Consider the following 24058-nt stretch of genomic DNA (forward strand, 5'->3'; position numbering starts at 1 on the left):
AAATAAAATATGAAAACCACGTAAATTTTACCACAAGCCAAGCTCAGAGCTTGATGCATAGTAGATGTTCAGTAAGTATCCACTAAATGAATTTTGATTAAATGTAAACTGCCTCTCACTCCTTTCTACACGTCCTCTTTCTCAATAAAAAGTTTTCTGTCATTTGAGTTTCTTGAGATGGGAATGAACACTAATTTTTGAGAACTGTTGATTTTACACTTTAAAAACAATTATACAATAACATGGAAAACTTCCCTGACAAATTCATTGTCTTCTACCTTAGGCCCTTAAGGAGGCCTTTTTTTCCCTTTCTTCGGTTCTTTAGTTTCCCTTTTCAGTGATCCCACACTTACCTCCTTTTCTCATGCCCAATTCAATCATTACATAGCGCTCCTTCCTATTTTACCAAGAAACCTGAGAACACTGATTATTAACAGCTAGCCTCCTGCTGCCTCTCACCTAAAATTTATTTACCCATTCTAATCTTCTTGCCTCTAGTCCCTGATAGGTTTGCAGTGCTAAGGCTTGTCCAACTCTTTGCAACCCCATAGACTATAACCCACCAGATACCTCTGTCCATGGGATTTTTCAGGCCAGAATGCTGGAGTCGTTGCCATTCCCTTTTCCAGAGGATTTTCCTGACCCAGGGATCAAACCTGCGTCTCTTGCATGTGCTGCTTTGGTAGGTGGATTCTTTACCACTAGCACCGTCTGGGAAGCCCAGATACATTTATCCCTTTTACAGAATCGAATACCGTTTGACCTCCTGTCATGTCTTGTGAAGAAACTGGCTCCATCGATTAATCTCGCCATTCTGTTCTGTCTCATTGGAAAAGACCCTGATGCTGGGAAAGATTGAGGGGAGGAGGAGATGGGGGCAACAGAGGATGAGATGGTTGGATGGCATCACCAATTCAATTGACAAGAATTTGAGCAAACCCCAGGAGATAGCGAAGGACAGGGAAGTCTAGCTGCAGCCCATGGGGTCACAGAGTCAGACATGACTTAGTGACTGAATAACAAAAACCACCTTTGATCCTGAGTTCCTCTTACCTAATACCCTATTTCCAATTTCCTGTCGTGGCAAGCTCTCCATTTTTTCTCATTCCATTCAGTTCCCAACACCACTTCACTCAGTGACAAATCTTAGTTGAAAAATTTCTAATCCCTAGTATATATGAAACTTCTATACCTTGTGACACTTGATATTTTGAGTAGGTGGTCAAATATTTTTTAGATGAATAAACTGGAATCCGTGGAGGAAAAAGTCACAAGGTCAGACTCAACAAATTCAACATTAGGTATGTGATAAAAGGATTTGTATAACCTCTATATCAGTGTTTCTCAAACTAGAATATTTGAATTCTTTACCAGATATTTTCCCTCATGTTGTGATTTATTTCATTAATCTACAGAAAGTAATATAAATGTTGTCCAGATCACCTTGATCCCACTTACAGCTTAGTACTACCAGGTGATTCCAGAGCCTGTGTCATGTTTAGGTTTATGATCTTGTTAGTAACATGAAACAGTGCTTTGCCTTAGGCAAATGAGAACAGACATAGATAACAGTTGCTTATTTCTGGCCATCAGTGAAATGACATCAGTGAAAGAATGAACAAGGTCTCCTAAAGTTTCTAGTAGAGAAAGCTGGTCACTATATATAGAACACAGCAGTTAGTTATGCCAAATATAAAAGAACCTAAATTGTAACAGCTCTATATTTGTTTCAAGAGGTGATTTAATTTGTAAAGAAAAAAATAAAAATCAAGTAGCACATAAATATTAATTGTATTAGTTTACCTTTTCCCACATTTAATATGTAAACTTAGCATAAAGTTTATATCAAGTATTTTATTTTTATTGTAGTATTATGTTATCATGTATTTGTGTGTATATATATATATGACTTTATTATTACATTCTAATAAATAATTGTAGGGGAAACCTCAAAAAATTTTTTTTCTTAAGGTCAGCTCTACCCATTAAATACCCTGTACTATGTGTCTTTACTGCACTTTAGTTCAGTTAAGTCGCTCAGTCGCGTCAGACACCATGGCCTGCAGCACTCCAGGCTTCCCTGTCTGTCACCAACTCCCACAGCCTGCTCAAGCCCATGTCCATTGAGTTGGTGATGCCATCCAACCATCTCATCCTCTGTCGTCCCCTTCTCCTCCTGCCTTCAATCTTTCCCAGCATCAGGGTCTTTTTCCAGTGAGTCAGTTCTTTGCATCAGGTGGCCAAATATTAGTTTCAGCATCAGTCCTTCCAATGAATATTCCGGACAGATTTCCTTTAGGATGGACTGGTTGGATCTCCATGCAGTCCAAGGAACTCTCAAGAGTCTTCTCCAACACCACAGTTCAAAAGCATCAATTTTTCATCACTCAGCTTTCTTTATAGTACAACTCTCACATCCATACGTGACCACTGGAAAAACCATAGCTTTGACTAGATGGACCTTTGTCAGCAAAGCAATGTCTCTGCTTTTTAATATGCTGTCTAGGTTGGTCATGGCTTTTCTTTAAAGGAACAAATGTCTTAATTTTATGGCTGCAGTCACCATCTGCAGTGATTTTGGAGCCCAAGAAAATAAAGAATCTCACTGTTTACATTGTTTCCCCATCTATTTGCCATGAAATAATGGGACTGGATGCCGTGATCTTAGTTTTTTGAATGTTGAGTTTTAAGCCAACTTTTTCACTCCCCTCTTTCATCAAGAGGCTCTTTAGTTCTTTGCTTTCTGCCATAAGGGTGGTGTCATCTGCATATCTGAGGTTATTGATATTTCTCCCAGCAGTCTTGATTCCAGCTTGTGCTTCATCCACCCTGGCATTTCGCATGATAAGTTAAACAAGCAGGGTGACAGTATACAGCCCTGACATACTCCTTTTCCAATTTGGAATCAGTCTGTTCCACGTATGGTTCTAACTGTTGCTTCTTGACCTGCATATGGATTTCTCAGGAGGCAGGTAAGGTGGTCTGGTATTCCCATCTCTTGAAGAATTTTCCACAGTTTATTGTGATCCACACAGTCAAAGGCTTAAGCGTAGTCAATAAAGCAGATGTAGATGTTTTTCTGAAACTCTCTTGCTTTTTCGATGATCCAAGGAATGTTGGCAATTTGATCTCTGGTTCCTCTGCCTTTTCTAAATCCAGCTTGAACATCTGGAAGTTTACAGTTCACATACTTTTGAAGCCTGGCTTGGAGAATTTTGAGCATTTCTTTGCTAGCGTGTGAGATGAGTGCAGTTGTGCAGTAGTTTGAACATTCTATGGCATTGCTTTTCTTTGAAATGAAAACTGACCTTTTCCAGTCCTGTGGCCACTGCTGAGTTTTCCAAATTTGCTGGCATATTGAGTGCAGCACTTTTAACAGCAATTATTACAACTATTTTAGGTCTTTCTCACAATCACAACTCATCTAGATTATTTTAATACCATCTCAATTGGTCTCTTTACCTCTAGTCTCCATCCTAACATACACTTTTGCTACATCCTTCACATTACTATCATAGTTATCTTCTCATGATTAAAATATGATCATGACTTTATGCTAAAAATTTAATTCCCTCATCCCATACCCTTCACAATTAAATCTGAGCTCATGAACATGGCTTATAAGGCCCTCAAGATATCCAGCCTTGTCTTGGCAAAGTTTTGTCTCATTTCATCTTTGCTCATTCATCTCTCCCACCCCTACACACAATGCCACTACTACTCCTGTAGTCAAAATACTTCCTAAACTACCAAAGTACCTTGGAAACTTACTTTCCAAAGTTTTGGAAACTTGTAATTCCCAAAACTTATCAGGCCAAGTTCTCTGTTTTGCACGATGTTCCCTCTGCATGGGAGCATTCCTTTTTTTTTTTTTCCTCTGGCATCACCTTCTTTTCATTTGTTTAAATACAACTCCCTTCTGAAGATAGCCTCCCCATCTCCAGCTGGATTGGGTATATCAGTATTACTCTATGATCCCAGGTGGCACAGTGGTAAAGACTCTCCCTGCCATTGCAGGAGACACGAGAGACTCAGATTTAATCCCTGTCAGGAAGATCCCCTAGAGAAGGAAATGGCAACCCACTTCAGTATTCTTGCCTGGGAAATTCCACAGAGGAGCCTGGTGCGCTATAATCCATGGGGTCGCAAAGAGTCAGACATGACTAAGTGAGCACAAAATTAGTCTATATGTGCACTTACAGTATACACCCGATTTGTGATCTGATAGTTAATGGGCTCCCGACATAAAAATTTTTCCTAAAGGTGACAGCTGGCTTTCATCTGTGTTATCTTCAGCATCTAGCTCAGTGCCTAGCACATAACAGGCACTCAATATTTTTTTTTAAATGAACACTTAAGATGGGAGTGATTATCATTAACAAATCTTTTACATTAACATCCTTCAGCCTAAATCTGAAGACACCAGCTAGCCTACTCAGACCTACATATCAGTTTGTTTGTTTGTTTTGAAGAATGTTTTAAATTAATTTTGGCTGCGCTGGTTGGTGGTTGCTTCGTGTGGGCTTTCTCTAGGAGCCGTGAGTGGGGCTACTCTTCATCGCAGTGCGCCGGCTTCTCTTTGTGGTGGCTTCTCTAGTGGCAGGGCACCGGCGATAGTCTCGTGGGCTTCAGCAGCTGCAGCACGTGAGCTCAGCAGTTGCAGTCGATGGGCTGTAGAGCACAGGCTCAGTAATTCTGGCACACAGGCTTCACTGCTCCAAGACATGTGGAATCTTCCCGAACCCGGGATCAAACCCGTGTCCCCTGCATTGGCAGGCAGATTCTTACCCGGTGCACCACCAGGGACGTCCTAAGATTCACTGATTGACAACTCACCTCAAAAGCAGTCCCATTTTATAAATCCACATTTTTAAAACTGTAAAGGAATTTGGGGGGGAAGGCAAAACAATTATATATGAACATGTTACAGTGACTAGATTTTTAAGCTTGCAAGTATTAATACAGAAAAAGGCAACTAAGTTATGTAAAACTGAACCACTGTAGTGGTGGTACCCTGAATTCTGTTCTTCCAGCTAGAGTAGGAGACCTTGTAGTGCCTGAGTAAAGAGGAAGAGGAAAAGGTTGCCTCTTCACTTCCAGTTCCCTCAAGGGAAGTCTACCTTTGACAGTTTCCTTCCTACTTCTTTCAGTAAATCTCTCCATCTAGTCTCCAGTATCCTTAACCATCCCTTTTGTCCCTAATTATAGCCCTATCCAAGCCAGGGGTACCCATTTAGCCCTACCCCAAAAATGCTCCAGGGTAATCTTGCCCTTCTCTCCATTTGTGCAGAATAGAAACAAGGAATGGCTAAATTCATATAAACCTTCAAATATCTAGTTATATCTTAACTCTTGGCCTTTGTGTCTAAATTACTGTTGGAGAACTGATCAAGCATTGTAGCAACCACATTCTTTCTTGTATAGGTCTTTTTGTAAGATGGGGAACCCATATCATGGAGTCATGCTGTTCTTACTGGGCATATATGATAAAGCCCATTCACATTATTAATCATTAACTTTGAGATTTAATACATTTTGATGATGGGATATCTCTGAAATTGTCATACTTCAACATCAAATGAGCCAAACTCTTACAAGTTTTTATTTTTTAGATGTAATAGAATGTTTCTTAGTAAGTTTCATTCTTTCTTACTGTGCCATGTGTTAAATCACTACTTCCCTGCAATGAAAAAAATCAACAGATACTAGATAGCATTAAAAACTAAAAGCCTCCCATATGTGGCTCCATTAAGCCACTCAAATACTATGTAGATCAATTCTTTAGAACCACACAGTACAACATTCCCATAATCACACCTACTTTAAAATTCTGTAATTTATCTGTACATTTATCATCAGTGTCTTACACATTCTCACCTATATATTTAAATAATCAAATTCAATATGGGTAAAATGATCATTTTGGTCTAAATTACAAGACATCTCTGTTTAGATTTTGTAGATTGTTATGGAAACAAGAAACACTGTTGTTATTTTTGGGAAGTAATTCTATTTGACATCCTTTTAGTTAAGTACTTTTAATTTGTATTTTGAAGCCCAAATATACGGCGACCACCCCAGTGGCTTCAGCCCATGCCACAAACCTAAATGTCAGTCAGCCTGCACTTACTTGAAACACCTAACTTAGAAACCTAACATATACCAATCACAAACTTCCAACTCAGCTTAAATAGCTTACCTGACCCTAGAAAACAGGACCTGCTGGCCTTACAAGAAAATCCCTGACCTCCCAGGCAATCGTGCTCTGTTTTGCTGCTTCTAATGATCTATAAAACTCCCTCTTGCTTAAAATCCCTGGAGAAGGGAAAGAGTGTTCCACTGCTTACACCCTCAATCTACAGATTGTTTTTCCTTGAATAAAGGACATCAAACTCGTTACTAAATTGTTTTAATTTTGTCATTTGATAGCACTTAATCCTCAAATTTCTTATCTAAATAATCTACCCCCAATTTTCAACTACTTGATTTTATTTGAAATTTTAAAGAAAGATTTATATTATTTAGAGTATACCAAAATCAGATGTATTCTAGTTCTGATCATAATCATGAACTTTAACTTTCAATAAAATACGCTATTTAAAATTAATGTTAATCACTATGTTTTATGTGAATAATACTGATAAAAAATACCTCCAAACTTAAGACTGACAGCAAATTATTATTATTAAAACCAAATCTGAATTACATTGTTGTTTGTACTGAAGGAAAAACCTTACTGGATGTAAATGTTTTACAGTTTACAAGGATGCCATTTATCATCAATAACCTGAGAGTGTGAGATACTGAAAATATTCAGTAAAAAAAATATTCTTATTCCAGACTGATCTCATATTTTTGTTCTAATTCATTAGTTTTAAAAAATCTACATTGAGATAATTCACATACCATAATACCCAGTCTTTTTAAAGTGCACAGTTTAGTGAATTTCAGAATATTCACAGAGTTATGTAATCATCATTACTTAACTTTCATCACGTCCCCATAAAAGACCACATACGCATAAGCTGCCACTCCCCATTCTCCCTGCCCCTAGTCCCTGGTAACGAGTCATCTACTAGTCATTTCGTAAGAATGGACCATACAGTACATGGCCTTTCATGTCTGCCTTTTTTCACTTAGCAGAATGTTTTCAACCTTCAGGATACATGTTGTAGCAATATCAGTGTTTTGTTCTTTCTTATTAACTAATAATATTCCATCATATAGAGACACTATATTTTATTTATCCATTTATTAGCTGATGGACATTTGGGCTGTTTCCACTTTTTGGCAGCTATGAATAATACTCTGAACATTCATGTACACAACTCTTTACATGGAAAGTGCTCAAATTTAATTTTTAGCTTTACATTTGGGTATGGTTCATTATGTGCCAAAAACCATCTTATTTTAAGGTCAAACGATGTTCTCAGCATGAAAATAAGTCTCCTAAACCACACTAACTTGTCTTGATTACAAAGTAAAATTCTGAACTGGAAAGATATAAAGACTAATTTGATTTTTATGCAAAAAATATGAAATAACATTTAGTTGAGTTGGGGTCCATATTACCTATTCCAAGTAGAATTTGGAAACATCCAGTTTACATATTCATAACTTTATATTAAATCTGGACCATAACATTTGTAATTTAATCAATAAAATGGCATAAACTGTGTTAGAGCCAGTGTCCTTAGCAAGCTATAAAACTGTGACAACACAAGTCAGAATGGCCATCGTTAAAAAGATCTGCAAATAACAAATGCTGCAGAGGGTGTAGAGAAAAGCGAACCCTCCTGCACTGTTGGTGGGAATGCAAATTGATGCAGCCACTGGAAGACAGTATGGCGGTTTCTTAAAAAGCTAAAAATAGACGTGCCATATGATCCAGCAATCCCACTGCTGGGCATATATTCAGGGAAAACTAATTTGAAAAGATACAACTCAGTGTTCACAGCAGCACTATTTACAATAGCCAAGACATGGAAGCAACCTAAATGTCCCATCAACAGATGAATGTATAAAGAAGATGTAGTATATGTACATGATGGAATACTACTCAGTTGTAAAAATGAATGAAATAATGCCATTTGCAGCAACATGGATGGACCTAGAGATGATCATACTAAGTTAAAGACAAATACCTAATAAACCATGATGAAGAGTATGTAAGTATACGTATAACTGAATCACTTTACTGTGCACCATAAACTAACACTGTAAATCAAGTATACTTCAATAAGAAAAAAAATTCTGTGACAGTGTTACAAAGATCTGAAAATATAGACATAATATTAATAGTATTAATAACTTAAGTATATGTACTAGTCTGTGTTAACCATGTTTATTCACAGTACATTTTAACTAACCCCTGTATTCACAGTATTACAATAATGTGGCTACACTGATGCATTCATATATTAGGACTCCATAATTTGGATTAGTTATTCTGTTGCCACTTTTATGCTAATTTTCTTCATTCTTTATATTCTTCTCCTGTTTTATGCTGCTACTTGCAAGAAAATCTGATCTACCATAATTGAAAGACTTCAATATAATATTCATTAAGAAGGAAGAGATTGTGTTAGCTCTTCAGCATTTTTGTATCTTTTTAATTTCTGAATGTAAGTTTCTTTCAATATATAAAACTGTAATCTTTTTTAGCACATTGCACACTACAATATAAAAAATGATTATTTTCTTTTTTTCAGATGGGGACATTTCTATCACTGTAATTCAGATAGGTTAAATGCAACTGTCAAGTGGGTTCTCTATATTACCAGATATGTGAATGGTGTTAAGTCTGAGCTAGTCCTAAACTGCTTCCTAAAACATCAAAATACTTGTAGGCCATGGTCCTTTTAATTTTAGCCTTAGCAAAACTAAGTAGAAATATGTTTGTTAGTGTAAATACAAACAGAAAACATAATCAGCCAATAAATTTACTCTAATGCCAAATAAAAATGAATTTGAGATAACATAATCACTTCTCTCCATTAAGCATGGATAATCTAGAACTTCATATATTAGGATTTATTTACATGCAGTAATTTCTTGGATACAACCCTGATAGTGGTCAATATAAAAACTACAGTAGCACCATTATAATACAGAGGTTTAATTTCAGATATAAAACTATGTTTGTAGGGCACGGAAGACATGAGTTCTTCATCTTCTAAGCAAAATTCCATTACAAAAATTTCTGCAAAACAAACTATCTTCTAGCCTCTACTGATAGCCCACTTATTTTAAAGGTAGTGTTGGATATAAGCAATATCACAGCAAAGGGAGAATTTAGAAAATTCCTTTTATAACACAACACTGTAAATCAACTATACACCAGTGAAAACATTTTGAGGCAGTGAATGTGTATTTGTTACACTAGTGGGCAAATTAAAGTTGGCTAATAGTGAAAGGGTAAAAAAATAAACACCTTAGTAGTTGAGAGTGAGAGCTTTTCAACTATATTTTAAGATTAAAAAAAAAGAGCTTGGAGATCAGACTGCCTAGGTTTAAATCCTGGCTTTATTACTTAGTAACTGTAAGACCTTGAATGTTTCATCTGTGCAATGGGGATTTGATAAGATAAAGAATTCAAGGGCCCAGCACATAGTACTTCGAATAATTGTTAACACCTATTATTAAGCATTTTAAGTATATATTATTTTTAATATCTTTCATCTTTGGTTATTGTTTTCATTTTGCAATCCTTCCACCATGACTTATCTGTAAAGGTGTGTAATAATTAAGAGTGATACAGTAAAACCTAAGCTATCCGGAATGTTTGAGAAACCCAAAGAATACATTTGTAGGTATCAAAAAATAAAACAAATGGGATAAATTTATTTCCTACCCTACAACATGTTTCCATGTCTTCTAAACAGGAGTATACCAGTGGTAAACTTTTTCTTAATAAATCACTATTATTATGAATATCAATTATATGTCTATGTTAAAATTTCACAATCTCTTAAAAGCTTACCAACAGGAATATGTCTGTTTGATTCCACCCAAGGATTTTTTAACATTAAGTCCATGAATAGAATTCAGGGACTGTGAAATTGAATTTTTAAAATTACGTCTTTATATTCACTAAATCTCCCAAGTGAAAATTAGCATTTCCTTCAATCATGAATGAAAGCAGCAAACAGCTGTACCTACATATGTATCTCCAACAGAAATCATAGATCCTTTGTATCACATTACAACTGTTGCAAACTCTGGAAATTTTATGTTTATTATTATTTCAAAAGTTTGGTCTTTATTAGAGCCTCCACTAGATCTTATTGTGTTAATAATAAAGAACTTATATTCCCATATCAAAAGTTTGTTTTTCTCTGGACTTCCCTGAAGGTCCAGTGGTTAAGGCTCTGCTCTCAATACAGGGGGCCCCGGTTTGATCCCTGATCCGGTAGCTGGATCCCACATGCTGTAATTAAGAGTTTGTGTGATGCAACTAAAAATTCTGCATGCCACAATTAAGACCCAGCACACACAAATAAATAAAAGTTTGTTTTACTTTAATATTTTGAGGTTCTGTTTCAATTTTTTTTATTTTGTAATGCTATGAATTTTATTTTATACTTTTAAAAGCATAAATGTAAGAAGAGTCTATGGTTTCACCAGACTGCTAAAGTGGTTTGTGACTCAAAAAAGTTAAGAAAGTTGACCTCAAATTTGTCCCAGTCTGCTGTACTCTGTTAATTTAGAACATTAACATGGTCCGTTGTATTTTCATACCAAAGTTTGTTTAGATTAGAGTAGTACAAATTAGCTTCTCTGGGACTTTTCTTCATGGACCTCTTGGATATCATGCGTTCCCATTGAGTAGGCAGGAATATTTCCTGCCTTGTACCTTAGCTTCTGAAAGAGCAAAACAAATAAGAGGGAGAAATAAGTTAAATAAAAGTAGCTTCAGATACACTGCAAGTAGAAATATAAAACATTCTACTCTTCCACTTTCTAAATTAAGAGACAATAAATACTCCATTCAATAATTTACTCTGGCATTAACTGCATGGGTTCAAATTCTACTTCTATTTATCAGCTCTGTGACCTTGGGACAGTAACTTAATCTCTCTGTGCGTAAGTCTCTTTATTTGTAAAAGGAGGTTAATAAGCACTGTACCTGGTACATTATAAGCACTGTATCTGGTACATTATAAATGTTCTATAAATATTACTTATTGTTATAGATTTGTTTCACCCTATGGCCAATTAATGTTTGACCAATTAATAACATTTATATAGCACTGTAGTCCACAGTGCCTGTTCACATGCATTATGACATCTGAAGCACATAATAACCCTGTGAGAAAGGACAGTTATTATTACACCTACTTTAGTGTTGAAGGAACTAAGACAAGTAACCTCACCAGTATCACACAAATAGGAAGCAACGGAACAAGAACTCAAACCTGGATTTCTTCTCTCACTCCAACTGCCAAATCCTTTGTATCTACCACAGGAGACTGGTTACAAGAGAGAACAAAAGAAAGCTTATTCAGGGAAGAGGGAGGGGGCAGAAGTGTCGGCAGGCCATGAGGTAAGCACTTCGGTGCTCTGGAACTCACAGGGTGGTCCTCTGAGTAATCTGTATCACCTAGGACCGTGTTAGAATTATAGAATCTCAGGCTCCACCCTGGCCTACTAAATCAGAAACAGCATTTTTGAACAAGTCCCGAGTGATTGAAGATACTAGTTTGAAAAGCAGGTTCACTAATTGCTCTAGTGATGCTATTATGATCACTTGAATAATATACATTTATCACAGACCTAAGCAGTTTTTATTAGGTAATACTCTAGCTTACTGCTTTCCTTTTTTAAAACTTAAGAATTAAAACTGAAAAATTGAAAACAAATTTTTATATCCATTTAATTCTTAAAGACCTTCACACTCTTAAGTGGGACCATTAAGGTGCGTTAGAAAACTTTAAGCAGGTCAGTGTTTACCTTTCAATTCCTTTTAAAAATTAACGTCTTACTACCCTTTGCCTGAGATATGATATACTGGAAAGCAAAACCAACTCTTTGTTTTCACCGGCAGAATAAAACCTTACATTTCTCCCCCTGGATATTTCAGATACTTTCAGTAAGTATTCAGTTTCTCGGACTCCAAACTCTGATTTCTTGAATGAGTTTTTAACTTTCTGGCTCTAGGGACTGAGACAGACCAACAGGAAGAAAAAGGTATTAGGCCTACTCCCATACCTAAACCTTGGCGATGGTGACCAAACGCAAGTAAACAGCCCGCCCCAATCCCTATTCTCCATCCTAATAATTCACAGTTGAGCTTAATTTCTAGGCTGCTCTAATTCCGGGGACTGGTCAACGAGCACACTCTTCTCTGCGTTGATCTTCTAGGCCCTGGGTCAGAACAGCACTAACTTTTCGCACGTGGGAGCACTGATCAGGGGCCTTCCAGGTTCTACTTAAAATAACTGTTCCCATTTTGAGGGGCGACTTCTCCCAGAGGTTAATCAGTCCTGGCCGGCAGGCGAGCCAATGTTGCTCACCTGCTCCACCGGAAACTTCCAACGCAGACTCAATCTAGACTAAAGGTATCCAGTAATTAACGCATAGTACCTCCCACCGCACATTCCTGATTGGGCGCGTGAGAGAGGGATGTGTCGGCTCGCGCTCTTACCAGTCCGGGGAATTCCATTTCCTCTCCCTCCCACCAGCATAAGCATTCAGGGGCGGTGCTTCCCGGTCGACTGCCCTCCCCAGCTCGAGCCTGTGGCCCATCGGCATCTCGCGAGAATTTGTGGCTTTGGGGGCGGGCCCCTACCAGGAAGAGTGCACAAAACTGCCCTTAAGTCATTGCAGCGCTACAGCTCCTGTTAACCAGCCTCGAGGTTCTCGCGAGATCCGCCTACTCAATACCAAGTGAGGAAATTGGGGGACACTTTCGGGAGGGGCGTGGGGCGCGACCGCGCAGCTGCCGCTTCCATTACCTTCCTGCCATGGTCTCCTTCCGGTTCTCGATGCTTCTCTGAGTGTGAGGGTTTCCGCCGGTCGTCTACCCTTCCCCCCAGCCCATGACTCGCCTTCGGCCCCCGCCCTCCAAGTCCAGCCTCGGATCTGTTTAATAGGAAGGTGCTGTTCCGAAAAGGAGAAAGGGGTTGGCACAGATACCCTCGGCCCTTGACGTGGGGAGGAAGCCGTCCCCCTTCAGCCTTAGATTCGTCCTGTGCTCGAGACGGCGGCGTTGGCGGACTGATACGCGGCGGTGAAGAGGCAGGAGGAGGGGGGAGGGGCGGAGCGTGGCAGCTGGCAGTAGTTCCGTCAGAGCGGACATCTTGTGGCTGTGTCGTGCGCGTGAGCCCCGTAGGGCCGGGGAGGCACCAGCTGCCGCGCGGGGAGGAGGCCGAGGCCGCAGCGTGAGGGAGGCCCCGGCCCCTCTGTACGCGTGGGTGTGGACGGCTAGGGGAAGGGAAGGGAGGCTGGCCCCCTGGCCGGCCGGGTAAGGGGAAATGCAGGCCTTCGGTGGCTTCAGTGACCAGCCTGTTGGGTGGGGTGGGGTGGGAAGGCTACAGAAGCCGGGGCCTCTTCTGCTTAAGAGGGAGGGGGAATGGGCGCGTCCTCGCGCCTAAGCTGGAGCCTTAGGGGCAGCTCGGGCGCGTGGGGGCTGGCGGTGGCTGGGCGGGCGCGCGCGGGAGCGCGCTGGAAGGCGGAGTGTACGGTGGCGTCAGGGGCGACACAGAATAGCTCTAGCTGCGGGGACAGCAGCACACTTCAAGCCTCTCTGCTTCCTTCCCCTCCCCGGCCGCACCTTTGAGCAGAAACCGAAAGGAGCCGGAGTCTCCTGTCTCCCCCTCCCCCCTTGCCTTTCTTTGCCCTACTGACGCCGGCATAGCGCCGACTAGGCCCCGGCTCCTCCTCTGCTGCGCCCCGGACCCTGCCCCGCACCCACCCCTTTCTCCTCCGCCTCTTCCTTTCCCACCCCGGTCTCTTCCTTTCTAGAGGCCGGGAAGTCAAACTTGCAGCCACCCCTCCGCTCTTCCCGTCATCCTCGCCCCCTCTTCGGGCCGGAACACGGCATAGAGGCTGGCGGTGGCTCTGCCACCCCACCCACCCCGGATCGCGACCGTTTTTGAGGGACTTGGATTCGTCAGGGTCTCTGCGGAGCCTGTACGAGTGCTGATTTGCTCCGTTTTTGCAAAAGGCGCCTGTGTCTGGCAGAGCCGGTGTGAGACGAAGAGACAATCCTTCCCAGCCGTCGGGATAATCAAAGAGTTTTGGCCGGACCTTCGAGCACACACCGAGATAGTGAGGAGCCAGACGAAAAGCACAGACTATGGCGCTGAAACGGATTAATAAGGTAACACGGGCTGAGGGGAATAGGGTCGTTGGAGGAAAGGGAGGCTCAGCCTGGAGGAAAGCCTTGAGGGGAGCAGTGTAATATGGAAATATTCCTCCTTGGGTCATTTCCATTGGGGGATGGGGAACGCGGATATACTTTATGAAGAATGAGGTTTGAAAAGAACAGAACACTTCTGGCAAGTGAGGAGTGTTATCTTGAGTATGTTTCAATGGAATCGGTGCAAATTAGGGATGGAGAGTGATTTCAGGCGCCTCGGTTCTTCTCTAAGAAGTGTTAGTCCCTTCTGGGAGTCAGACTTGGCCAGAGACATTCCCGCAGATGTCATGGCGTTCCTATTCTCATTGCTTGAAAACTTTGTTGTTATATCAAGGCTCTGTGCCTTCTGGAGGAAGAAACGTGGGAAACGCAGAGGAAAGAAAATCTAAGAAATCGGCAGGTCCCAAACTTGATAAAGGGGTCAGGGTAGAAGTCTTGGCAGCTGAAGACTAGTGAGTGAGTCTAATCAGAGAGTGATCGTCGATTCTGGGCAGGTTACACAAGCATAAGTTGGGTTGGGAGAAGATGGGCTGACACAGTGTTGCCACTTCCTATGTTTTGTAGTCGGGGCTTTTCACCCGAAGCTATTTATCAGAGGCACACCGGGAGCTGATGTAAAACCTTTCTGGAAGCTCCGTTTTTCTATGGCATGGGAAGAGGGGGAGGGTAAAGAGTGAGATGGCAGCACGAGAAGGCTAGTACCTATTTTTGCCTCTGTCTATTTAATAACATTTTCTGGGGAAATTGCTTCGCTATATACAACGAGGTTTGATGCTCAACTGTGGCTACAAGTTGGAAAAAATAGGGTTTTTTGAGGTTCTGGGGGTGAACGGAACCTCCACCTCCGGTGGTTTAGTCTCATTTTCTTGCTCTAACTTCTATCCCGCATTTTAAGATGGCGGCTGCTTTAACTGGTTCAGGCTCTTTCCGGCATCTCTTCTTGTAATATGAAATAATAATTGTTTAATGTTATTTTTTATATCAGACCGTACACTGCTCTAAGACCTCCTACTTAAGACTTAACTATATTCAAACTCTCAGACTGTGTTTCCCTTTTTTGTAACTTGTGTGTGTGTGATGTGTTTGGTTCTTGCACAATCAAGGAGGGTGGAGTATTTCCAGCTTATTTGAAAAAAATGCTGTGAAATAAATTCAGCCTTACTAAAACTAGGAGACAGAAGGTTGTGGGTTGCAAACTTTGGTTTTTGTTAGGTTACTTCTTGTAAAAGAGTTTACGTGGAAGGAATGGCTAGGACTTGCCTTTACTAAAAATAAACCTGATTCTGCTTAATTTTACATTTAATGTGTGACTTTGGAATATATTTGGCAAACTGCTGTGTTATGAAAGAGATAAGTTTAGATCGTCAATGTATTGATGTGTTGAATTGGTGAATTTTATTTCAGGCCATCATTGTCACTGTGGGTGTATGTGAAATATAAACTTAAGTTTTTATTTTTGAGATAATGGGAAAGGAGTAGGAGTTAAGACTTAAAGTAAAAAGGATTATCAGACCACTTTCTGTGACCACTTTGAAGGCCAGCAACACATTGGAGAAGCATGGTTATATTTTGCAGTATAGTTAATACAAAGAACATAGCATTCCTTGCAAGTCAACACCTTTTTTCTATGGGAATTCATCCAGGCCACTAAGATGTGGAATGATTTCAGATCCACAGATTTTTATGCACGTAGAACAGAATACTTGAAAGGAAGGTCTCATTGGTTTTTTTTCTTTTACAGGTGATACCCAGCTGCTGTGACACCACTTTAATCATTTAAAAGCTCTAGAGAGGCAATATAATGGTTAAGGGTGTGAACTTTGGAGCAAAAAAATGCTCCAGTTAGAATTTTAAGACTGGGAAAGTTTTTGTCTGTGTGCCTCTTGTTATGTATGAGCTGTGAATAATTGAGTGTTTAGTATGTTCCAGGCACTATTCTAGATCATACTAAGGATGCATCAGTGAGCAAAACGAATAGAGTCCAAGAATTTTTTTTTTTTTTTTTGAGGATTAAATCAGTTCAGGTGTGGCTTTGAACAGACCCCCCCCCCCCCCCCCCCCACCAAGCACCTGGTACTCATACTATTACTGCAACTTTAATATTACTGTGTTTAATTTTTAAGAGTTTTTATTAAAGAACTTTTCTAGTCGAGTACTCTTCATCAATACCATACTGTCTCCTTTTATAAATACTTAGAAGGTCTGTGTAATACAGAAACTGGACCTAATACTTTCCAAAACTGGAAAAAAGTGTTTATGTGGGATATTATTGATTCCGTCTATAGAAAAGTTGTGGTTTGGTTTTCAGCTGTTTAGTGTCAGAATCACATGGTCAAACTTAAAAAACCAAAAACTCAGATTCAAACAATTTTAGCAAGTGGGCAGCTCTGATGGGAGATGCTCTTTATTTTAGGCACCTTCTTTATTTTTAAATTTTTTCTTTCCTGCAGCTGCCCAGATTCTAAATGTTGATAGATCGGTATCCTTCATTGATATTTTATTGAAATGCTTATTTTGGGAATATTTTTAATCAGTAGTAGTTCATTTGATTAAGTTTTTGAATTTCTTTCCTGAAACTTATGTTACAATTTTGTTTATTTCTTGGACCAAGCAACCTTATCAATCAACTCTTTTATTTTTCATCTTGTATTTATTTGGACAAGCTGTGATATTACAAGACTGTTAAACAACAAGAATCAAAAAATGGGAACTCCCACGTTAGTTGGTGATGTTTTGAGAGCCATAGGCAATTTTTCTGCTCCCATTAAACAAAATAACCACTGTCCATGTATTTTGAGGAAGTTTAAAGAGAACTTTGCATAAAATATAATATGAACCAAACCTGAAAGAATAGTTCATGCTTTGAGTGTTTGTTTGCAGGGTGTCAGAACTGTTTGAAGCACTTGGATTAACTCATTTAATCTTAAGACAGTCCAAGGAAGTAGGTACAATTGTTACCTCCATTTTTGAGGTTAGTAAACCTGAGGCACAGAGAGATTTAAAAAATCCACCTAGGGTCACAACATGGCAAAGTCAAGATTAGAACCTAGGCTGTTGAACTCCACAAAGTGTGTACTCTTAACCGCTACATTTTCATGTTATCTTTTTAGGGGGTTGGTATTCAAAAAGGTTTCTTTTGCATATATCTTTCTGCTAATAGCTAGGTTTTAGCATCTACTGTGTATTGAACACTGTTTCTAAGCCCTTTATCAGTATCTTCTCATTTTATCCTCACAACAGCCATATGAGATGGATGCTCTTAACATTCCATTTTACACGTCAGGAAACGGGCGTGGAGTAAGTTCCTTGTCTTACGCTCAGATGGCTGGGAAGGGGCTGAGATTCAGATTAGTCTGCTTCAAGAATTCAGACTCCTAAACTTCTTGTGGAACTGCTGCTTTGAACAATTTCAATTCCTAAATTTAATTTTGCTTCCTGAAATAACCTCTCCTCTCTTACTGAACGTTTAGATAATTGGGATTTAACTTTATTCTTAGGTTATAGCTAATTCTTCAGTTTAGATCTGAGCTAAGATAAGTTTTGGAAGTAGAAGTGAATTTCTTTTTTGGTTAGTATCTTCAAGGACTAAGGGAACCACTATGTGCTACTTACTTGAGTAAGGTTAACTGATACTTGCTTTGGTTTCATCTTGATCCTCTGCAATGTTAATTCTGGTAGTTATACAAATGGGAAGTTGAATACTCTTGCTTTAGCTCTGGGGAAAGGCATCACCAGTTATGTCTATCATATTGTATGTGAACTCGTGGGTTCAGGTGTCCTTTGATACCTCAATTCTTGAGGGTTTTCCAAAGCATTTCACTATAATCTCTTTATTAAAGAAGACAGACACCAAGTTCCTAGAACTGAGATTAAGTGTTAATCCAATCCCAAATTAGGTTTTGCATTCTATTACATACTATGTGGATTTTGACCTGGGTTACATTTATGTATTAGAATGTTAAAAACAGTTTTTAGAGAGTATAAGTACATGAGGTCTTACCAGACTTACTGAATCATTTCTCTGGGATCAGGCATAATTTTAAAATGTTCCCTAGGTGATTCTGAAGCCTCCTCTGGTTAAGAACCTCAGACATAAGCAGGGGGGGTGTGTGTTTTCCGTCATGTCTGAGTCTTTGTGACGCCGTGGACTATAGCCCACCAGGCGGCTCTGTCTGTGGGATTTTCCAGGCAAGAATACTGGAGTGGATTGCCATTTCCTTTTCCAGAGGATCTTCCGGACCCAAGGATCAAACCCATGGCTCTGGTGTCTCCTGCATTGTCAGGCAGATTCTTTACCACTGCACCACCTGGGAAGCCCTAAGACGTAAGGAATAGTCATTTAATCTTACTGAGGCCTTAATGTTTGGCCCAGTAGTCTAGTCCCAGGGGACAAAATACAGGGAAACCTGTTATTACCCGTGGAACTCTCTGTTTTGAGTGAAGGAAGCAAGCGTATAAATGCATAAATTGATATTTGTCACCCTGTATAACTTTTCAAAGTTACTAAAATCAACATTCATTTAAGATAAGGGGAATTGTTATTTAAATGTCTGATTTACCCATGATTAAAGCTAGATTTGTCTAGCTTTGTCTTAGATTTGTTTTAGATTTGTCTAAATATCTTTCTCCACTATATTTTGTTATTGTTAGTGTGTTTTTTCATTTATAACTACCGTACTATTTTACTACTACTACTATTTTATTTCACTGTAAATTTTGTGCCCTTGATCTAGTTTTGCTATCCAGTTGTGTAGTGTAACTAAGAATGGATGTGTTTAGTGAGTTTATTATTTGCCAGTCTAATGTTAGATGAGGTTTGGTCTCAAAATGGTACCCTTGGTCCTGTTATGTGGGGAGGGTAAAAGTTCAAAGAAGTATCTTATACTTGCTCAAACATCTGATTTTTATCTCCAACTATACTTTGAACATAATGTATCATTTAGAGACCTCCAACCAGCTTTGTTAAAATTTGTTGTTTTTAACCTTTAGATCTGCTTGTGTTTTACCCCTCCTTGGTTACTTGTTCATGCAATACTTCATGTTAATTCTAGTCTTGTTATAATTTCATGGCTAATATATAACTGAATGTTTTAAACTAGTGGACTGCTGTTAATTTTGTCTTCCCTATCTTTAAAATGCCTTATTTGCGTTTGTAGTTCAAAGCTTAGAAACTAGATTTGGTTCTGTGTCTTGACCCCCATTTAGAGATAATGCTTACAAAAGAATAGCTTTGAGTAATCTTAAGTGAGTTACCTTAATGGTGATTTAAAGAAAGAAAATTATAGTATTATTCACTCAAGCCATTCTTTGTACTTTGTCTGAATGAATAAGCATACTTGTCTCATAATTATAACTAAACAGGAAGTTAATTTCTTGTCAGTGATGTCATGAGACATGGTATGCAGTGCTTATCTCTTAATCCTTAAAGTAAAAGAAACTCTACAGAATTTCTCAAAAGAAGTTAAAATCCCAAACTAAATTGACTCTTAAAAGGGCCATTCCTTCCATATATGAAATTGTTCAGACCCGAAAATTTTTTTTGCCAAACTTCCTTCTTTTGAAATCACTTCCGGTAGCCATGCATTTCTGAGATATTTGTTGTTTTTCTTCCTTACTGTTTGTTTCTATGTATGGTATTTAAATTTGACAACATTGAAGTTTAAATTTTTTTTGTTTACTTCATAGCAGACTTGATGTTTAGAAGAATTAGAGCAATTATTGTCTTACTAGTTGGACTATTAATACTGCATGTTGACCTTTATCATTGGTCTGAAGATATACCTTTATATTTGCTAGATTGTAAAGCCTCTTTGAGGGTGATCCTTATCTCAAAATTTCTTAAGGCACTTATTCTCTTTGCTTTCTGCATCATGCCCTCATCTTATCCATCTCCTAGAGTAGTATTTTATGTTGGTCAGTATAGGTTTAAGAGGCAAGGTCTGTCTGTATTGTGTGAATTCCCATGGTCATACAAATCTAAGTTAAGGGAAAGTTTTGAAAGAAACTGGCTCTTAAATAAAATACAAGAAGTAGCTTATACTAAGGGAATGAACTTTAAGTTTTCTCCAAATTGATGATACAAAATGTGTTTATGCTACTTTAGTCATTATGACTTTGATGCAAAATGGATGTCAGAGATTGGAATAACATGATTGTGGAATGTGGTGGTAATTACATTTAATATCATAATTAATAATTGTACTTGACCTTACCACAGTAGTCATCTGAGTTAAGTTTTGCAAAGTCCTGGAGAGAATGATGGAACTAGACAAACTAGAAAAGGTTATTTAGGAAGTTATACCTCAATAGCAGAATTGATTAAATAGGAACTTTGTTTTTGTAAATGTTGGCTTTGGTTATGTTGCTCTAATGAGTAAGTAGTGGTGGTCATTAAAAGAATGTTACTGGAGGTTTTGAATCTTACTAGTAACTCATCTACCCATATGTCTGCTCTATAATTTTATTATTCATAATTAGTTCTTGTTTTTTCAATTTATAAGCTAGAGAAACAAAAAGCAAATATTTAGCATTACGTTTAGACTTCTGCTCTTATCCAGTATCTGTCAGCCTTTTCATGTTTTACTTCTAATAGTCAATTGTCAAAGATACTGTGTTCCATGATGATAGAAGCAAAGATAGATCTTCCTCAAAATAAACTGTAGGCTTTTGAGTCCCACATAAAGAATGGTCAGACTCATTACTGTTTAATCATGTACCTCCAGATGAAAACCCTCACTAGCTTAAGCTATACCTGTTGGTTGGCTTTTAGAGAAAATTCATTTACTTATTTTTCTATGGGTCTATTTAGGCTTTTAAGGGAAAGGAGAAGCATATTTTCCCAGTGGGAGAAGGCCTGGATTCTCACACTACCAGGGGTTCAGGTCTCAGGAGAAGCAATTCAGAGGAAAATAATCCTCAAAGGAGATTTCCCCACAAGAGCACATCATGGCGAAGAAGTGTAACTTTTTTTGTAATGGATAATACAGTTTTCAGCATTGTGCCCTAGTTATATTAGGGGCTTCCCAGGTGGCATAGTGGTAAAGAATCTGCCTGCCGATGCATGAGATGCCAGTTCGATTCCTGGGTCGGAAAGATCCCCTGGAGTAGGAGACTGCAACCTACTTCAGTTTTCTTGCCTGGAAAATTCCACAGACAGGAGCCTGACAAGCTGCAGTCTATGGGATTGCAAAGAGTCGGAAGCAACTGAGTACACACACATAAGCACACATAGTTAATATGTTGTTGATCTATCTTAGTGTCCTTTCAAGGTGAGTGGAGCCTTTAGCTAGTATTTGCCAAACTCCCCTGCCACCTATTTTCTATTTCAGTGGTCTTGATTGTTGGTAAAGAACCCACCTGAGTAATCCTTTTCTCTATGGTCGGGAAGTATGGTCAGAGTACAAAGACTTTGTTGGTTCTATATATGAGCTGTTCTTTCTGATTGTTGCCACTGTTCTCTTAAACTACTAAGCGAAGAGCTGACAATTGAAGTTGTTCATATAATTTTATAAATTGTTTTTGTCTCTAAAGCCTGGGAAACCTTTAGGTTCTAAAGTCATTTTATAAGGTGAACACCAAAGACAAAATAGCTTTTGAAAATTCTTTGAGTAGATGCTACATTGGAAACTGATCTCAAGTCTAATAAATACAGTTCTTGCAGTTCCACAAATAACTGTTTTCTTACTTGACTTTAAAGTCCACATAACTTGAAAAATGGGTAACCTGGGCTCACACTGAGTACAGTGAGATACAAACCAACGGTGAATAAGAAGAAATAAGGAGTAGAAACAAGAAAACACCAATTTTCTGTGTCTAGTTTAATTTGTGGCATTTATTCCTTGAGTAAAATGAAGAGTTGGTTGATGAGATTGAAATTTTTGTCTCCAGTTTGCCAGATACCGTATCAAAGTCATTAACTTAAATACATCTTTGGTGCAAGGACACTGAGAAAGTAGCCGTAAATATATCTCTGGATCGATTTTTTAGGTTGTCCAGTAGATACACTACTTTGCTCTCCAACCAGTCCTGAAGCTCAACATATCTTACATTTGATTCAGTCTTTCCTTTCCCCTCTTAAGGGGGTACTAATATAAAATGGATAGAAGACCTATTTCCATAAGATTGTAAAGGTAGAGTGATCAGTGTGTTAAGATAATTTTCATCCCTGGTGACTTAAGTTTATGTTCCTAATGTAGTTATCTATTCATCTATCCTTTGTAGCAGGAATTCCTACAATATGGTAGGTGAGGATGGTCTTTGATATCCTGTAAGTTAAGTAAAAGTTTTGTGTAGGCATCTGTATTGGGCTAGAGGGTCGGCAGTTCATCAGATTATTAGAATTCCTAGTCTTTGTCACAAATAATGCCATGTACATGGCTAGGAGTGTATGAAAATGTGAAGAAACAACAGAAACCAAATTTAGGATGGTCAAAGAAATTTAGGATAGTCTTGTTAACTTGTCAGGAAAAGGGAAGGGTATGTGGGGAGTACATGAAAGATCTGCAACACTTAAAATCTGAAAGAGGTATGGTAAAAGGATCTAGAAAGTCATTTCTAGTGTACTAGTGCTAGTACATCAAAAAATCCAAATTTCATTTGTCTTGCTTAAAAAGCGATCAGTGGAATTGCCTGTAGAATAGTCTTTGCTATAGTAATCAAGACTCAAAAGATCTAGCCCTGATTAACCTTTCTGGCCATATCTGCTACTCTTAACCTGTACCCATTGTGTGTCTGGTATACCAAACTACAAGCGAGTTTTTTAACAACCTGTTTTCTTTCACTCCCCTGGATTTTTAATTTCTGTATCTTGACTGCTTATCCCTCTATCAAGACCCAACTCAAATGTCACTGGTTTAAACTTAGGCAAGGTTAGTGATAACCATTTCAAAATTCACAAAGCAGTTGAATGCCTTTTAAGTATTCAGGTTGTTTGAAATGTAATTTTTTATTTTTTTATATTATGTCTACTTTTTGTTAGTCTACTGGGGAAGGCATTCATGGTCTATTTTGTTATTTTCAGATGTAACATGCTTGACACCAAAAAGGCAATCTCCATATAAATGAATAAATGCTTTGGTGAAATGTGCTAATATTACGCTTTTTATTTTAGAAATAGATTTCACTTAATCTTCAGCTTCTGTCACTGAAAGTTTAGCTCTTTACTAGATAAGACACATGATTTCTTCCTGGTTCTCTAGTTTGATTTTTGAACTTTGCTTCATTTATGTTTCTTACACATGTTACAGCCAGATTAAAGCAGTGCGTTGTATTTTCATGGGATAAATGTGTATAATAGTAATAGGGCCCAGGTAGCACTCTGCTTAAGATGGTTCTGTTTTTTTGTCCCCCTACTTCTTGAATTGGTTAGGAGAAACCTGGAGTAGTTAACAATCAAAGCAGTAACTGTAGGAATTAGAGCAAGCTACAGCCCTAGGAACTGAAATTGCATATCTGTATGCCAAGTTAGCTTTTTTTTTTATCTCTACTGCCCATTGTGGCCTCTTTTTTTGGATTCATCATGTAATTTCAGGGCTTGTGCCTGCCAGTAGCTCTGGGTCGCATCCGTACAGCTCATGATTAGAGAAAGAAGGAAATGACCTTTCCAGTTTTTAGCTTCAATTGGAAAAATCTCTGGTAGGGATAGAGGGACAGACTGATAGGATCAGGTTCTAGCTTGCGTTATTTCCAACTCTGAGC

The 24058-nt window shown here is 38.7% G+C and overlaps 2 protein-coding genes across 10 annotated transcripts in view; one reads left to right on the plus strand and one right to left on the minus strand.

The window, feature by feature from the left end:
• Positions 1-224: 224 nt before the first annotated feature.
• LOC133071588 (uncharacterized) lies at positions 225-13856 on the minus strand. The gene is made up of 5 exons (XM_061164086.1): positions 13845-13856; positions 13592-13716; positions 12957-13506; positions 12647-12786; positions 225-4876 (listed from the first exon to the last, which is right to left on the minus strand). Exons 1-5 carry the CDS (start codon positions 13854-13856, stop codon positions 4855-4857), a joined length of 849 nt encoding a protein of 282 aa, XP_061020069.1. The 3' UTR covers positions 225-4854.
• Positions 12747-24058, plus strand: part of UBE2D3 (ubiquitin conjugating enzyme E2 D3) — a 28382-nt gene continuing 17070 nt past the window's right edge. Inside the window, exons 1-2 of one of the 9 annotated variants that reach the window (XM_061164310.1) lie at positions 12747-12888; positions 14168-14323. In XM_061164310.1, the coding sequence (XP_061020293.1) occupies positions 14300-14323 (24 nt within the window). In that variant the 5' untranslated portion in view covers positions 12747-12888; positions 14168-14299. Of the gene's footprint in view, positions 13232-13267; positions 13406-13545; positions 14324-24058 lie in introns of those variants that run through there. The other 8 variants (XM_061164311.1, XM_061164308.1, XM_061164312.1 and 5 more) reach the window with 8 other exon arrangements.

Source organism: Dama dama, chromosome 17 (genome assembly GCF_033118175.1).
Source record: "Dama dama isolate Ldn47 chromosome 17, ASM3311817v1, whole genome shotgun sequence".
Classification (NCBI taxonomy): domain Eukaryota; kingdom Metazoa; phylum Chordata; class Mammalia; order Artiodactyla; family Cervidae; genus Dama; species Dama dama.